General features: G+C 31.9%; 1 protein-coding gene across 1 annotated transcript in view; it reads left to right on the plus strand.

Annotated features, from left to right (window-relative positions):
* The first annotated feature begins 10,368 nt into the window (after window positions 1–10,368).
* Window positions 10,369–20,434, plus strand: part of LOC110455529 (copine-8-like) — a 39,530-nt gene continuing 29,464 nt past the window's right edge. Inside the window, exons 1-4 of the mRNA XM_021505714.1 lie at window positions 10,369–10,551; window positions 16,500–16,587; window positions 17,423–17,526; window positions 18,816–18,855. Of these exons, the coding sequence (XP_021361389.1) occupies window positions 10,463–10,551; window positions 16,500–16,587; window positions 17,423–17,526; window positions 18,816–18,855 (321 nt within the window). The 5' untranslated portion in view covers window positions 10,369–10,462. The remainder of the gene's footprint in view (window positions 10,552–16,499; window positions 16,588–17,422; window positions 17,527–18,815; window positions 18,856–20,434) is intronic.

Genomic DNA, 20,434 nt, shown 5'->3' on the forward strand with positions numbered 1-20,434 from the left:
ATAAAAGATTTTCAACACATTTATTTAACAACGTTGTCTGAAACAGGGACAACGTTTATGTCACGGCATGTTCTGGAAAAAACCCTAAAAAGAAATATTAAATAATTTACATATAACATGTAAGATCAGTGAGAAGTTGTTAATGTAAGTTATTTTTTCGAATCATGTGACCATTCGTGTACAATAGCATTCTTGTAATTCTACCCACAGTATTATATATCAAATTCAGTTTATCTGAAAGGATTGAATAAGTAAATATTTTATATGAATCCTTTTGGTGCCTCTTTCAAGTCGATAGAGTGTCACAAAAACATGGAGACTCCTTTCACTTTCAGAAGAATACGATGTTTTTACATAATCCCCTATGGTGCCCCTTTGATTTTATGTCAAATTTAAGAAAATCCACTTTTCAAATGCTCCAGGAACCTCGGATATTGCAAATATTCTTAAAACACCCCATAAACTGTGTTTTTCTAAACCGGAAGTTACCGAGCAAATATCGGCAACTTATCTAGATCATGGAGACAGCATCAAAAAATTCGATCGAAAGTGCAGAAAATGTCTATTTGGTCGTTTTCCAGTATTCGATTGCATAGAACAAATAGGCGCCCTCGCTTCAAAAGTTCACTCCAGGAACCTCGAGTTTTTAATGGATCGCGCTAATTAACTTGTAACCCATATTTATACGGTGTGAAGGGAAATTTGACATCCCAGCAAATAATATCCAGATTACTATCCAGCCGATAAACGCAAAAACTCAAAGCCCATAATGTTATCCCGATGGGCCAAATGGCCGCCATTTTATCCAAGATGGCGGATTATGCAAAATAGCAAAGTGACTGTCATTTCTCCATATGTGTGTGGTGGGGGTGGGGTTTATCTCCCATCTGGGGAATCATCACAGACTACGACGGGCTTTGTTTCCACCATTTATTTAAAACAACAGCAACCGTAGCACAAACAAGACGTAACGTAGAAAACACCCTACAATGACACAATAACACACGTATAAGAGACTGACTCAATGTTTCACTGAAATATTACAGTATACACCATACAATGTATTTATAAAGTATAAAACCTATCAAACTCATTATATTTATTGTCTGTAATTATACGGTAATTAATACTATATAATTTAGCTGCGTCACATATTCAATTATTATAGTGGCATTACTTGTAAAACTATGTGGCTCTATGGCCTATTTAATTGACTAATTAAATACTATCAATAATATACAATATCTGAAACACATTTTATTATTAATTACATTACATTAATTAAACGTGAACTTACTCTATCATTCCGACAGGGGCGAGCTCCGTGCTTGTTCACTACACAGGTCACTACACAGGTTTACTAGAATTCCATTTCACACCTGGACCAAAATATAAGTGGTCCTTTATTATGGGGTCATAATAATCATTTAGACGGCTATAGCTAGTTAACATAATGTTTAATTGGTATTTAAGTTTACTACTTAAAATAGAATGGTCTCTAACATAGCCAATACTTTCCCAATATTCATTATACAGGTTGACCGATGCTAAATATGGCAGGGAGAAGTAATTGGCTCAATAAAGCTTATTTTTAGATATAAAGTTATTAAAAATAGGGAGCTTCTTTGAAACAACCATGGGACAATATTTCCTTATTATAAAACATATGCAACACCCCAATTCATACCTGGTTCTCTTCTAAATCCTGGTATCAACATGTTACTCCCAGCATGGCTGCCAGTTTCTTGCACACAGAGGTAGAAAGCATGCAGGTGAGGGATACAGTTGAGGTGGCAGTCACATGACCAACAGGTACTTTACATAGGTCACAGGTCACAGGACAGGTAAACATACACAGAAGCACATGGTAATGTTGACATCTGAACACATGGACAATGTTACATACATGACAGCACCATACACCACTATACCATACAACCCATGACATAATTACTTTAAAAAATTACTGTCACACTTGATATACTATACACATTATGGACATTACCTAATGGTTGGAGTTATATATTTTGTATGTATTTCTGTAAAAACCATGTAGTTAAAACTGTGAAACACCAGACAGGCTGTCTCCGCCACATGTGTAATTCGTACTGATTTTGTCCATAAGAAAGAAATGCATATGTAACAAAGACGGTTTCGTTCTTCATGAACATTTATTTCATTTCCTTTTAGCATATTTAAGACATTCAAGACCCTACAGGGAATCAATACAAACTAATTACATTCTAGTTAAAAAGTGTTACAACATATATGGACAATACATATGCTTTACATTTATCTAAATTACTCGAAAGCTTGAAACATAAGTTAACATTTACTTTATAATGAAAGATACATTTCATTATACAGATACCAAAATACATTACATTTATTCAATACTTAATGAATTTTACACGAAGTACATTATCTATATACCTACCTACCCCAACAATGGGTCAAGGGTCTAAAGATGAAATATCGGTAAGAGTCGTCAATATACTGTAGTTGACTAGCTTGGTAACAACTGAAATACAATGAAATCTGTATATACTTAAGATATTAAAATTAACATCAAATAATGTACTCATCAAAATGATCGATGACGGAAAAGAGATCATTTATCCAAATCGATATTATTCTAACTTACATATATAGATATTACAGTAAGAATAATAATGCCTATAGTTAAATTAATAAATACATGCCACACTTCTCCCCCCTTTTTAAATGTGTTCGCCCTCGAACACCACAACCCAGGTTCTAACTCCCTGTCACCACAGAGAGGGCCACGGACACCATATGTAACAGGAAAGAGAATAGTGTGCTTCCGCCGGGGATCGAACGCTCGATCGCGGTCTGTTTTGAATCAGTCGAGCTGGTAGAGATCCTGAGTGTACCAAGCGAACTCTCGTGAAAAGTAGGGCAATTTTTGTATAGGACCTTAAATGACACTCTATCTAGTTTAATGTAGTATTAATATATTTCCAATTCATATTTATAACCTTCGGTGAACCGTGAAGTCGGGCTCGGAGGAAAATAAGTCACAAATACTAATTTAGGGAGTATTTGAATATATTTCGATAACTTGTGTGAGCCACGTAATGCGTAGTCACAAGAAAGTAATTGTGTTTAAGGCCTCGATAAATCGGGTTCGACGATTTACAGGAACGGGCAGGAACGGGCAGAAATGGGCAGAAACGGGCAGGAACGGGCAAAACGGACAGAAACGGGCAGGAACGGGCAGCAATCTATTAATAATTATATACATCAATGAATATATATATTAGATACATTTAAGTATCATTATCGGGTATAAGATCTATTTGATAAAAGGATTGCAATTACATGATCGGGGCAGAATCGGACTAAATTATATATATACATTTATGACGATATTACTTATGATACCTACATTTATAGTATCATATATTTTTTTATCGGGTATAAGATATATTTGATAAAAGAATTGCAAGGAATTAAGAGTATTGTATTGATATGGATCGGGCAGGAACGGGCGACGATTTACAGGAACGGACAGAAACGGGCGACGATTTACAGGAACGGACAGAAACGGGGGAGGATCGGACTTATTTATATATATTTATTGTATATATTTAATTATCTTTTTCGGGTATAAGGTATATTTGATAAAAGAATTGCAATTACATGATCGGAGCATAATCGGACTGAAATATATATATATATATATATATGTCGTCATTACTTACGATACCTATATTGATATTATTATATAATTTTTATCGGGTATAAGATATATTTGATAAAAAGATTGCATCGAAATAAGAGTATTGTATTGATATGGATCGGGCAGGAACGGGCGACGATTTACAGGAACGGACAGAAACGGGCGACGATTTACAGGAACGGACAGAAACGGGGGAGGATCGGACTTATTTATATATATTTATTGTATATATTTAATTATCCTTTTCGGGTATAAGGTATATTTGATAAAAGAATTGCAATTACATGATCGGAGCATAATCGGACTGAAATATATATATATATATATATGTCGTCATTACTTACGATACCTATATTGATATTATTATATAATTTTTATCGGGTATAAGATATATTTGATAAAAAGATTGCATCGAAATAAGAGTATTGTATTGATATGGATCGGGCAGGAACGGGCGACGATTTACAGGAACGGACAGAAACGGGCGACGATTTACAGGAACGGACAGAAACGGGGGAGGATCGGACTTATTTATATATATTTATTGTATATATTTAATTATCTTTTTCGGGTATAAGGTATATTTGATAAAAGAATTGCAATTACATGATCGGAGCATAATCGGACTGAAATATATATATATATATTTATGTCGTCATTACTTACGATACCTATATTGATATTATTATATAATTTTTATCGGGTATAAGATATATTTGATAAAAAGATTGCATCGAAATAAGAGTATTGTATTGATATGGATCGGGCAGGAACGGGCGACGATTTACAGGAACGGACAGAAACGGGCGACGATTTACAGGAACGGACAGAAACGGGGGAGGATCGGACTTATTTATATATATTTGTTGTATATATTTAATTATCCTTTTCGGGTATAAGGTATATTTGATAAAAGAATTGCAATTACATGATCGGAGCATAATCGGACTGAAATATATATATATATATATATGTCGTCATTACTTACGATACCTATATTGATATTATTATATAATTTTTATCGGGTATAAGATATATTTGATAAAAAGATTGCATCGAAATAAGAGTATTGTATTGATATGGATCGGGCAGGAACGGGCGACGATTTACAGGAACGGACAGAAACGGGCGACGATTTACAGGAACGGACAGAAACGGGGGAGGATCGGACTTATTTATATATATTTGTTGTATATATTTAATTATCCTTTTCGGGTATAAGGTATATTTGATAAAAGAATTGCAATTACATGATCGGAGCATAATCGGACTGAAATATATATATATATATATATGTCGTCATTACTTACGATACCTATATTGATATTATTATATAATTTTTATCGGGTATAAGATATATTTGATAAAAAGATTGCATCGAAATAAGAGTATTGTATTGATATGGATCGGGCAGGAACGGGCGACGATTTACAGGAACGGACAGAAACGGGCGACGATTTACAGGAACGGACAGAAACGGGGGAGGATCGGACTTATTTATATATATTTGTTGTATATATTTAATTATCCTTTTCGGGTATAAGGTATATTTGATAAAAGAATTGCAATTACATGATCGGAGCATAATCGGACTGAAATATATATATATATATATGTCGTCATTACTTATGATACCTATATTGATATTATTATATATTTTTTATAGGGTATAAGATATATTTGAAAAAAAAAATTGCAACGAAATAAGAGTATTGCTTATTGATATGGATCGGGGCAGGATCGGACTCTGTGTTTCCTTCATTCCTTCATTCTCTCTTTCTTTTAACTTTGTGGTTAATCTGTACAGACATAACGGGGAGACGAGATATTTATCTATTTCTGTATCAATTCATTGCATTGATCAACACTAAAATAAACACACCTTGAAACATATTATCGACACTATAAAATGAGACATTCACTATTAAATTATTAGAGTTGAGTTGCATGCAATCATACACCGGTAGAGTATCTCATAATCTATCTGAAATGAAATCTAAAATCATAAAATTAAACATCTCTTTCCTAAAACGTATTCGTTTTTTCATATAAACATATACATGCGACTCAAGCAGTTAGAAATATAATAATCAGTCTCACTATATTAATTCTATTCATGTCACAAAATGGTGTTATTAAGATCACATGTATAAATTTAACAGGAAATATTTAGAAAATTTGAAATTACTTTTCAAAAATGTTAGTTATTCAATTTTGTTAAACATAACAGTATCAATTATATAACAATGCTGGAGAAGAACCTTCAGTTAAATTAGATACTCAAATACTATGAAATTCAAAAAGTATATGGATTGTATATGATTCGAAGTCCTTTCAATTACTTGATTAACTCACAGATAGTCTGTTTTGGACAAGCTAGATATTTTTCCAGATATAGTTCTCTGACCAATCTTATGAAGGATAGACGAGTAGGTTGTCATTAATCAATTCAAAAATTAAATAGATAAATAAAAGGAATTACATTACATCAATTCAGAGACGTATATATTACATATTACGTAATATATACGTATTTGATCATCCGAAAGCTAAATACTAAATGACATGAAAACTTGTTGTCTAATTCCGTGTTCAAACTTGATTCGACTCCCAGAGATACTGTATACATACACTTTTAATAACCATGAGTTTGTGACACTAATTAGGAAATAACAGAAATCTGTTATCTGGAGTACGGCTCCATTCTGGACTCGGGCAAATATCCCGGGTCTGTGCCCCCGGGCACTTAACAATCCAAGTTCCTGAAGGTACACTAATGAGGTGTATACTGGTACCGAATCTAAATCACAGCTACAGGTATATATATATATATTGGTTATGCAATGACGACGAAAACGGAGATAAATTTTGAATAGAATAGAGGATTTTCCCAAAAATTACTTAGTCAACTAAATTAGAACAGATGTTTAAATAATTTTATTATGCAATGAATGTTATAAACGTATTTACGTACATAGTTATAACAACTATCGATATACATGTTTATAATATGTATAAATATAGATTTGTTCCAATATATACTAAAGATACATGCTTGTGAAAAGTAAATCTACTCATACTAAATACTCGTCGAATTTATTTAATCAAATTTAAGTCTTGAAAAACATCAAGTTATATGAATGCATAACCACGGACTTTATCCAATTCCGTGTACAATATCTAATTTTAATTATAAAACATTATATCAACATGTATGTAAGTCCCAGGTATTGTTTATTTAGGTGGATTACAATGTTATAACAGCTTTTTCTCAGAAGTTAATTTAATAAATTGGTTTAGTGATAAAGATACTAAAAATTGTGCAACTGACTGCGATGAGCAACGTTTTACTTTTACGGGAGAAGGTTTTGAAAAGTTTTAACAATTTGTGACCACTACCTTGTACTATATGGTATAAAATGTACATATATGTCTATTGTCGCTATCACATTGTTGTAGTACAATTGTTGAGGAGAGGGCTTTAATAAGTTGTAATAACTTGTGCCCAATCCTCTTGTTTGAATTTAGAAGCAATACAATATGTTTTAATTAAAATGAAATATGTTGAACGAAAAAAGAATCTCAACGATTCCCAACCACTTGTACAGACCAAATCCCGCCTGATATTGAAAGCGAAGTTGATTGGCACACGAGACGTCTCTGACGAGACAGAGCTTACCAGACACATAGGAAATGTTCAAAGGAAATGTGTTCTATTTTGATGCACGTTCATATAAGACCAGAGAATACAAATTTGAAACGTTTTATTGTGGAAAAACGTCTGCGTTGCTGTCCGGTGATATACCATTGAATAATCTGTTCTTGACGTTTTACAGTTTTGAGTTTAGCTGGTGAATTCATTTTCTCAGCTTCATCAGACAAGATAATCATATATGTGTAATTAACCAATCTAAATTGTTCACTCGGCACGCGACGCCAATATTCAAAAGCCAACAAATTAACCATTTAGCTTATGTTATTACAAAGTGTAATCTTAATGACATAGAAGACGAGTGTTATTTTGTTTTAGTTTGCACAAGATATACAGATTTACGACGGAAGTATTTAAAATGTTACTATAGAAATAACCCTAGTGTATATAAGCTTGTTCAATTAGTTAATACACAGAATATTAAAGAATTATGTTATCTTGGAAAGTATCGCAAATAAGCGCCGATCAGATATATGACAGTTTGTATGTGTGTATTGTTCATTCTCCTGTGACCAATGTGGCTTTTTGTACATATGTAAATATCCTGTTTAATATATGTTTACACTGATAAGTCGCAAGACTTAAAGTTAATAAAGAACTAGAACATATGTGTTCACAGGAGGGCGGGGTCACTGATAAGGTGGGGTACTTACCTGTAACGATGATTGGCTTGTGTCGCAAGGTGATTGATGGCTAAGAAATTTGCTGACAGAGTCATCAATGTACGTTTTTGTTAGAACAAGAAGTCTATTGTCTACTATTACGGAATTAGATAATCGGTTTTGACCACACCGGCCTTTGAAAATTGAAACTTAAAGCGTTTCACCGTTTTTCTTTCTACGATACATATACAATTAATATACAGCATTGTTTTTCTATAACAGATAAGGCCTATGTGGCCAAACAATCCAACATATGGACTTCAATATTTATTTACGTAAAACACGTGGACTACACATCCCTGTATTTACATATAGAATAATATTTAATTTTCAGACTGATGTCACTTTTTTGAGTTGGAAAATTGCGTATTTTCTTTGAAAGATACTTAGAAGTTTCATTTGATTGAACTGTTAACCGTCTGCACATCAATAAGTACAAGAACAAAGGATTAATATAATCTTAATGATTATTTTTTTAAGATCGTAGACGTGATTGGATGGTAATCTACACATTAACACCAATTCATTCACTCAAAATATATTCATGCTATTTATTAAGAGTTGAGTATAAGTTATGAAGTTATTAAAATTTGGTTATCATAATGTCATTTCCAATGTTTCATGTGTTATGACATCCCAATAACAATGTCATATATATAAATGAGAAAATAACCCAGATACATATTTATTATATATGTAATATATAATTCTTTGAACAACCTTTTTTGATAGAATAAACCAGAGACATATATTGGAACCTCGGCCTGGCAATTTATAAATATATATAATTTAGTCCGATCCTGCCCCGTTCCTGTAATTGCAATTCTTTTATCAAATATATCTTATACCCGATAAAAAAAAAACATGATACTAGAAATGTAGGTATCATAAGTAATATTGACATAAATGTATTTATATAATTCAGTCCGATTCTGCCCCGATCATGTAATTGCATGATAAAAGGATAATTAAAAATATACAATAAATATATATAAATAAGTCCGATCCTCCCCCGTTTCTGTCCGTTCCTGTAAATCGTCGCCCGTTCCTGCCCGATCCATATCAATACAATACTCTTATTTCGATGCAATCTTTTTATCAAATATATCTTATACCCGATAAAAATTATATAATAATATCAATATAGGTATCGTAAGTAATGACGACATAAATATATATATATATATTTCAGTCCGATTATGCTCCGATCATGTAATTGCAAATCTTTTATCAAATATACCTTATACCCGAAAAAGATAATTAAATATATACAATAAATATATATAAATAAGTCCGATCCTCCCCCGTTTCTGTCCGTTCCTGTAAATCGTCGCCCGTTTCTGTCCGTTCCTGTAAATCGTCGCCCGTTCCTGCCCGATCCATATCAATTCAATACTCTTAATTCCTTGCAATTCTTTTATCAAATATATCTTATATATGATACTATAAATGTAGGTATCATAAGTAATATCGCCCCCATCATGTAATTGCAATCCTTTTATCAAATATATCTTATACCCGATAATGATACTTAAATGTATCTAATATATATATATTCATTAATGTATATAATAATTAATAGATTGCAGCCCGTTCCTGCCCGTTCCTGCCCGTTCCTGTAAATCGTCTAACCGGGATTTTTCATGATATGCTTTGGTGACGGGATTATGTAAATGTATTTTGTATACGAATATGAAAATTGTATGTAACTGAATAAATACCATCCTTGTACTTGATATCAACGTATCGAACTCTTAATTTCTGGTACCAAATAACGGCTTTCCATACAAGAAGGCACACTTTTATCACAACGTAGAAATTGAACTCTCACATGGCTTACAATATAGATGAAAACTAATTATACTATGCAATAAAACTTAAGTTAGCTGTGTCAAATTTTATTTTCGATCGGCAATCTTTGTCGAAGAGGACTTCAATATTATAAGTTGACAAAACTTGTGTCCAATTCGTTTGCAACATTTGTTATTAACGCGGCAAACTTTTAACTTGTATTACATCTATTTAATCTTTTAGAAATTAAAATTAATTTTTGAATATATCAAATATGAAATTATTAATTTGTCATGAAACGGTTCGGAAAAATGTTATTTTTATTACTTGATTAATATCGTTTTCGATTAAAGATGGCCGCGGTGTGAATCAAAAAGTATTGTTATCTAACAAACTTTTCAACAGTCCCGCGTATGTTAGGCGCAACTAATCGATAACCGTCGAAAGTCGCTGAGCAGACAAGACTGGACGATAAACTTGTACCATAAACAGGAAGTTGATCAAACATCAAAACTTGTTTACAGAAGCGGAGCTGAAGTGTTGAGATAAGATTCATCGTTTGCCTACGACTGTTTTACACCGGCAAAAACTGTGATGGCGGCGTATCCAGCTGCCCAAGGAAATTTCCAAGCGGGAACGGCAGTAGTTCCAGCATCGCAAGTAGAAATAACTGTATCATGCAGGTGAGCATGGGTCGGGAGTGTGAGTCTGAGAGTCAGAGTGTGTATTCAGTACACAGAACGGAAACATCAATTCCCAACATGTCATGTTACATATTTAGATATTAGACATTGCTAAGCTGTGTGAACTGCAACCCAAACTGTCTAAGATACAATAAACATATACTAAATAGCAAAGTAAGGAAATAGGTTGTCCTGTATTTTGTTGCATGGGCACACCCATTAGTTGAAGAAAACTATTCATTCTTAATTCAATGAATATAATTGTTTATGTTAAACGATGACCAAAGGAAAGTCCACATTTCATGCCTTTTTTTGAATTTGGATCCTCGTCGTTTCGCCCTAAATCCAGTTTGCCCAAGGTTTTAATATAAATAAATGAAATATATATTTTTAAGTGATAAGTATATATTCTGCTGAAATGTTAAAATGATCAAAAAACCTTTGAAATGTTTAAAATGATTATAAATGCTTTTTTATTTTACGTATCGGAAACAATGGTGTTGTCCGAAGAATTTCATGCAGTTGTTGCTATATACATTAATATTGTATGTGCAGACCCAGTCGACCACATAAAAATCTACAAGTCTAAGGACTAAAGGAGACCTATATAGACAAGCTTGAGATTAGACTGTCTTTGCCATATACAACTAAACAGGACTAAAATATTTCGCTCTAACAATACAAACATTTGAGGGCGAAACATTGTTTGGTATTTTCTTTCAATTTTAGTAGTTTTAAGTCACAAATTAAGTCTTCTTAGTCTTCCATTAAATTAGAAATAAATTTTATCAAAAGAAATGTGTTTATGTTGTTTTTAAGCGAATGTGACAGACGGCAGCTGTGAAAAGCTGACTCCGCACTCACACAGTTGCATATTTTTCTACATGAAATATATCTAACAACAATATAAAAAGTTATCATTAAGTTTAGTTGATATATTTAAATATTAATCTCTCCTTCTTTCTCCTTTCTCTGTATTTTTGTAGACAAGCATTAATGGAAGGGCAATATATAGCTAGGAAGATTTCTAGAAATAGGTGAAGGGGTTAAATTTCTATCAGCCAATTGTCAGGGTCTAGGGGACAAATTTAAATGCAAAGATGTATTTGCTTATTTAAGAAGTAAACATTATAACATTTACTGTCTCCAAGACATCCATTTCACAGAGGAAAAGGAAGAATTTATAAGAAATGAATGGGGCTACTCTTGCTTTTTTAACTCTTTTAGGTCAAATGCTAGGGGAGTTGCCATTCTGTTAAATAACAATTTTGAAGTCAAGGTGTTGAATGAGAAAAAAGATAGGTCTGGGAATTTTTTAACATTAAATATGGAAATTGAAGGTACAATTATAACAGTTATAAATATTTATGGTCCAAATATTGACGACCCTACTTTTTTCAATCTCATAGAAGATACATTAGTTGATTTTAAGTCTGAAAAGTGTATAATATGTGGGGATTTCAATCTAATCCTTAAGCCTGAGTTGGATTATGATAAAACATACAAAAAGATAAACAATCCTAAGTCCAGGGAAAAAGTACTAGAAATTATGGAAATTTTTGATTTGATTGATGTCTTTAGAGAGCAACATTCTGAATCCAGAAGGTATACATGGAGGCGGAGCAACCCTGTGAAACAGGCTCGCTTAGATTTTTTTAGTATCTGGAAGCCTCTTACATAGTACTTCTGAAACAAGCATAGAGCCTGATTATAGATCTGATCATTCTTTTCTGAAAATGACCTTAAAATTAACTGATTTCAAAAAAGGTAAGGGGCTATGGAAATTCAACAATTCCTTATTACATGACCAGGATTATTTTAATCTTATCAATAATACAATTACAAACATTAAACTGCAACACTGCCTCCCTGTATACCAACCTGATTATGTAAAAAAATCTCGAAATGGTGATATAGAATTTGTTATCAATGACCAATTATTTTAAGAAACTCTATTGATGGAATTAAGGGAAAAAACCATTTCGTATTCTTCTTATAAAAAACCCAACAGAACTTAAAGGAAGACTGTGTTAAGAAAGCAATAAGATCTCTTGAAGATCAAAGTAATGTAAACATAGACGAACTTAATAAAAAGGAATTGGAAGATATAAGACTACATAAGATTAAGGGAAGTATAATTCGCTCAAAGGCAAAGTGGATTGAAGAAGGAGAAAAACCTTCAAACTATTTTTTCAATTTAGAGAATAGAAATTTTACTTCTAAAATTATTCCAAAATTACAGCTTGATAATGGAAAAATGGTAACAGAACAAGATGATATTTTAAGGGAAGTAAAGTCGTTTTATGAGCAGTTATATAATGTAGATAATGAAGTGGTTGATACAAGTTTAGAAGAATTGTTGAAGAATTGTCATGTTCCAAAATTAAGTGATGTTGATTCAGTTAGTCTTGAAGGAGTTATTACTCTTAAAGAGGCCTCCGCCACTCTAAAAAGTATGAAGAATAATAAAAGTCCGGGGTCTGATGGGTTCACGAAAGAATTTTTTAATTGTTTTTGGAAAGATTTGGGGAACTTTGTTGTTAGGGCTATCAATTATGGATTTATGATCAATCAATTATCTGTTACACAGAGGCAAGGTATAATTACATGTTTGCCTAAGGGTGACAAACCCAGACACTTTATTAAGAACTGGAGACCCATTTCTCTCTTAAATACTGTGTATAAATTAGCCTCAGGATCTATAGCTAATAGAATAAAACCATTTTTGGGAAAATTAATCAACCTTGATCAGACAGGATTTTTATCAGGAAGATACATAGGCGAAAATACCAGACTCATTTATGACATTATGCAATATACTGAAGAAATTAATATCCCTTGCATGCTATTAATGATTGATTTTGAAAAAGCTTTCGATTCTGTTTCTTGGAAATTTATTGATGAAGTTCTCAGGTTTTTTAAATTTCGAAATGGTATGAGGAAATGGATAAAAGTTTTACACATAAAAGCCAGTTCTGCTATAAATCAGGGGGGTGGTATTTGTCTATTTTTTTCGAGATTAAACGCGGTTGTCATCAAGGGGACCCAATCGCACCATATATATTTATACTCTGTGCAGAAATTTTAGCTATTGGAATTAGAAATAACAGAAGTATAAAAGGCATAAATATTGATAATTGTCCAATCCTTCTTTCGCAATATGCAGATGATACTTCCCTTATCTTAGATGGGACAGAATGCTCTCTCAGGGAATCAATTAAGGAACTAAATGTATATAAACAACTTTCAGGTCTTAAAATCAACTTTGATAAAACACAGATTGTATGGATAGGGAGTAAAAAATATAGCGAGGATGTTCTTTTACCTGAACTGAACTTAAACTGGATGGTGGAACATTTCAATCTTTTAGGATTAGAATTCCATGTAGACCTTTTTAAAATAGCTAAACTGAACTACGATAAAAAACTTGTTAAACTCAAATCTCTTATCAAGTGTTGAAGCCGTAGATCTCTTACTCCTTTAGGGAGAATTAGTATAATAAAATCTTTACTTATCTCACAGTTCAATCATCTTTTTATTGCATTACCCAATCCTGATGATGTTTTTATAAAAAAACTTAACTCAGTCCTTTTCAACTTCTTATGGAATAGTAAGACAGATAAAGTTAAGAGAGAGGTAATTGTACAAACTTACATTGAAGGAGGTCAAAAAATGGTTCATGTTAAGAAATATATAGAAGCTCTTAAGCTAGGGTGGATCAGGAGAATCTTTAGCTCACTTGGTAAATGGCTAGGAATTCTGAAAAAAAATGTAGACGTTCAGCTTTTATCTAAATGTGGGAACGATTATCTACACGTAGCAAAAACTAAATGTAAAAATATTTTCTGGGAAGATGTATTTCAGGCTTGGTATAACCTTAGAGTTAAAGAAGAACTTGTTAGAAATATTAATGATGATGCGGAGTTGATACTTAAAACATTGTTGTTAATAACCAACCAATTTTCTACAAAAAATGGTTTGATGCAGGAATGACTTAATAAAAGACAACAGAACTTTTTCCTTTTATAATTTTAATGAATTCTGTACTGTGTTTGGTACAATAACAAATTATTTACAATATTATGGAGTTATCCAAAGTATTAAGAAATACTTGAGGCCTTTTACATCTCCAAGTAGAACATTGACGTTTCCGATTATTCCACTTTATCTTGAGCTAATCCTAAAGAAAAAAAAAGGGTTGCAGGAATTCTACCGTTTACTTGTGAGAAATAATATTAACATAACTGGTCAGCAAAAATTGGGGAATATCTTTGACTAAAATGAAGAGAAATGGATTTTTTTTTACAGTTTTCCTTTTCGATCAACTCAAAATTCTAAACTCCGTTGGCTATACAATTTAAGGTTAAATTAACCACTATATTCTAACAACTTACTCTTATGCACATAAAATCGGCTTATCAAACAATCCTAATTGTAATTTCTGTAATAGAGAAAGGGAGACAATCGTGCATATGTTCTGGGAATGTGATGAGGTTCCGAATTTTCTGGCAAGTTTTGAAAGGTTGTTAAAATTGCACTAACAATTACATTACCTATTAATAAAGAAACATTGTTATTTGGTTTGGTAAATAACACAGGCATTTACAATCGCATTGATAATGAAGTTCTTCTTCTAATCAAATCCTATATCTACAGAACCAGAACTATACATGGTACTCTCTCTGTTATGGCTCTAGCTAATGTAATAAAAGAAAACTATGTGGTTCAAAAATATATTTCATGTGGTAAAAGTGATCCTTGTCTAAAATTTTTTCTAAATGAATGGAAGAAATGGATGAAATTAGTTGATTTTGCTTAAAACCTGACATGATTCAGGCTGATATCTTAATTATTCAATAACAATTCTGTTACTTAACTTTAATTAATATCTAGCTTTATTTTGACTTCCTTCCCTGACATGCTTGTTCTGATATCTGTCTTTCTCTTTTCTTCTTTCTCTTTTTTGTTTTCTTACCAGCTTCTTTTTCTTTCCTTTTATCCTTCCTTCTTCCTTATAGCAATACAGTGTGATATTAAATGAAATAATACCTATCCAGCAGTCTTTAGTGATACAAATTTCTTTTTGCATAATTTGTATGGCAGGAGTGGTGATATGAAAGATGATTGGTGACAAAAAGGTAATCATATGATCTGAATGAATTACTGATCCATTATTATTGTCACTGTATTGAAAAAACATCTTGAATTTTTTTTTTTTTTTTTTTTTTTTAATATTAATTATTATATTAGCATATAAATTAACAAAATATTTTTAGGGCAAAATAACCTAGAGCGAACAGGATTTAGGGCAAAACAACCCTTAGCACGAACAGGATTTAGGGCAAAACAACCTGTTACCTATAGCTATTCAAAGGGCATTTTCTAACATATTTAAATGGTTAGTCAAATTAACATAAATATTATTTTTTGAAATCTGTCTTATATTACCTTTAGAAAAGTTTGTATCAAAATTTCAATACAACAGAACCACAGAGTCCTCCTATTCAACGGTATTTAATTTTAACTTGTGTTATGGCAAATTTTAACCCCTTATCACCATCTTAGGCACGGTAGTCTAGTGGTAGGACGCCGGGCTCGTGACCAAAGGGTTGCAGGTTCGAGTCACGTCACAGCACTGCATTGTATCATTAAACAAGATACTTTACTCTGCTTATTCCAGTCTACTCAGCTGTAAATGAGTATGTGGTTGGGCAGTGCTGGAATTATTGAATGCTGAGCGCCGAATTGGCAGTACTGGCTGTATGCTCCCCAGGGAGTTGAGAAAGATATTGGCTGGTTGCAAAGACCCTATAACCATGGATAATAATTTGTGAACCGCTTTGAGACGACCTATTAAGAACTAGGTTGTGATGAAGCGGTATATAAGAACCTCAAATTATTATTATTATTATCTGTAAGTTATTGTGTATTATTATGCATTGTTACAGGGGACTGAAAGATGCTGATGTGTTTTCTAAGTCTGATCCGATGTGTGTCCTTTCTTCAAAAGATATGAAAACCGGCTCGTATTATGAGGTGAGTTCTTCAATTCATTTTAGATAATAGTATTATTTTTGTGCTAACATGATTGATATATTGTAACTTGAAAAAAAAATGATGCATTTAAATTTGGAACAGGATCAGGATTGAAGGAGAATACATTCATTGTAATAATACATGGTGTTGAGTAATATACTAATCTAGAAAAAAAATAGAACAAATTCTGTGCAGTGGTGATATATGTATTTGCTAAACATGAATTCATACATTTTGTTCTCTACAAATAAGGAAAAGTTGAAAACCAATATCTATTTTACATGATGTATACATTTCATGTATAACGCCCTGTATCAGAAAAAAAATGGTAGCTATACAGTGTAGAAAAGTATCTTGGTAAAGGCAAGCATTGTGATGCATACTTAACTACCGTAAATGAATTAATCTTATAATTTATCAAATATCATCAGATAAGCATGTTGATGAATTTATGTTGGTGCCACCACAATATACGAAATAGAAAATATTATAAAGAAACTTCATTTAGCCTAATCATAATTTGGGGCCATATTTAAAATGAAAAAGCACTAAAATATGATAACCACTAAAATATACACATTAGTAACTAACATTTTGGATGCACATGTACAATCTTAAATGAACTGTTTCAATTCTCTAGGTCAAGGCTTATGGTATCCCATATGGCTACTGAAAGTATTGATAATAAAGACCAGCCGTTAAAATAGTTTGTATTTTGTCCATACTTTAGTTAAACCTATTTAGAATTTTTCCTCCCTTTTATTTAGAAAAAGTTAACAGAAATTAGGATTTTACATGCATGTCAGATTTCATTATTTTGGGATTTTGATTTCAGGTCGGACGGACTGAGATGATCAAGGATACACTGGACCCAGACTTCGTGAAGAAATTCACGATGCAGTACTTCTTTGAAGAATCTCAAAAGTTAAAATTTGAAATGTAAGTGTCCTACATATATTTTACCTACATTACATAGAAGCTTTTTTCTCGACTCACGATCTTTTACTGAATATATAAACATATTTACTTTATTTATAAATACATATTGTAACATTAAACTTTATATTGGACATTTAAATAAAAATATTGGTCATTATAAGTACATGTATTATGGTACATGTGCCACTTTTGTTTGTGAAATTTGAATTTTCTTTCAAACAACAATCAGCTGGCCATGAAACTATTGCCCAATGTTTTTGAATGGTGTTCAATCAATGTTATTTCAATGAAAATACATTTACAAAAAGTTCAGTTTTAATCTTCACAATTGTGATTCTAGTCAGGCAATAAAGAGACTAGTCTGGTAATATAAACCTGCATGCTAAAAAGGATAACTCACCTCTGTCTAATAAGGCAAAATGATGAAAATCTTGTGTTTCCTCTAACGCTACCTACCATAGATTGTTGTGCCTATCCTCAGGTTTTTATTGGCATTTAGTGATAAGCACTCTTAAAGTCAACACTCATGCTCTAAGCAAAGTAGAATTATTTTTCAAAATAGAAAAATAAATGCCTACCTACCCTGTTCTTACTAAGGATGATATCGGAAACACTAGTAATATTTTGTATCATCGGAAACACAAGTAATATTTTGTTTGGCCTATAAGTATAACTTGACACATTCATATTGGTAAGTTGCAACATAGGAGATCACAGCCAAGTTATAAGATCAGGTAGGTTTTCATTTGTAGCGTGCCTATAATATTATATAAATATGACATTCATTAGCAGGTGACAGTGAATATTGTCAACCCGAGAAAACCATTGTCACAATTGGTTTTTGAGGGTTGACAATATTCACTGTCACCTGTGATGCTAATGAATGTCATATGTATTTTGTTACACCAAAAGTCTTTGTAGCTCAGGAACGGCAGCAAACCTCGATAATGACATCTTGTTTGTTGATAGTCTGCTGTTGACAATCGCTATCGCATCGGCGCTTCATAAAATTGGCTGTTGCCGTCAAACGTTCTTGTGACCATCACGTTGGGGAAACGAAGCGGTGAACGCACATTTTTCGCGCATGTGATATTTTTCACTGTCTCATGGCAATATAACCCGCGCCCTTAAAACCAGTGTATTTTCGGAGTGTGCCAGAGATTTTTGTTTAATTTTCTCCCAACCAATCAAATAGCTAGAAATTCACTTGAGGTGTAACAATATTAAATGACAGACCAAGTAGGGTATATATTTACAACCTATGATCATTATTTCTTTTCTGTTAACAGATATGATGTTGATTCTAACACAGCAAGACTGGATGCTCATGTAAGTTGCATGCTGAAATGACATGTTTCTGTATTATACATACAAATGAAATGTTTCTGTATTATACATACAAAATGACATGTATCTGTATTATACATACAAATGACAGGTATCTATATTATACATACAAATGACATGTATCTGTATTATACATACAAATGACATATATCTGTACTATACATACACATGACATGTATCTGTATTATACATACAAATGACAGGTATCTATATTATACATACAAATGCCATGTATCTGTATTATACATACAAATGACAGGTATCTATATTATACATACAAATGCCATGTATCTGTATTATACATACAAATGACATATATCTGTATTATACATACAAATAACATATATCTGTATTATACATACAAATGACATGTAATACAAAATGACATGTATCTGTATTATACATAAAAATGACAGGTATCTATATTATACATACAAATGCCATGTATCTGTATTATACATACAAATGACAGGGATCTATATTATACATACAAATGACATGTATCTGTATTATACATACACATGACATGTATCTTTATTATACATACAAATGTACATGTATCTGTATTATACATACAAATGTACATGTATCTGTATTATACATACAAATGACATATATCTGTACTATACATACACATGACATGTATCTGTATTATACATACAAATGTACATGTATCTGTATTATACATACAAATGACAGGTATCTATATTATACATACAAATGCCATGTATCTGTATTATACATACAAATGACAGGCATCTATATTATACATACAAATGACATGTATCTGTATTATACATACCAATGACATATATCTGTATTATACATACAAATGACATGTAATACAAAATGACATGTATCTGTATTATACATACAAATGACAGGCATCTATATTATACATACAAATGACATGTATCTGTATTATACATACACATGACATGTATCTTTATTATACATACAAATGTACATGTATCTGTATTATACATACAAATGTACATGTATCTGTATTATACATACACATGGCATGTATCTGTACTATACATACAAAAGACATGTATCTGTATTATACATACAAATGACAGGGATCTATATTATACATACAAATGACATGTATCTGTATTATACATACACATGACATGTATCTGTATTATACATACAAATGTACCTGTATCTGTATTATACATACAAATGACATGTTTCTATATTATACATACAAATAAGATGTATCTGTATTATACATACAAATGACATGAATCTGTATTATACATACAAATGACATGTATCTGTATTATACATACCAATGACATATATCTGTATTATACATACAAATGACCTGTTTCTGTATTATACATACAAATGACATGTATCTGTATTATACATACACATGACATGTATCTGTATTATACATACAAATGACATGTATCTGTATTATACATACAATTGACCTGTTTCTGTATTATACATACAAATAAGATGTATCTGTATTATACATACAAATGTACATGTATCTGTATTTTACATACAAATGTACATGTATCTGTATTATACATACAAATGACAT

Source organism: Mizuhopecten yessoensis, unplaced genomic scaffold (genome assembly GCF_002113885.1).
Source record: "Mizuhopecten yessoensis strain PY_sf001 unplaced genomic scaffold, ASM211388v2 scaffold923, whole genome shotgun sequence".
Classification (NCBI taxonomy): Eukaryota; Metazoa; Mollusca; class Bivalvia; order Pectinida; family Pectinidae; genus Mizuhopecten; species Mizuhopecten yessoensis.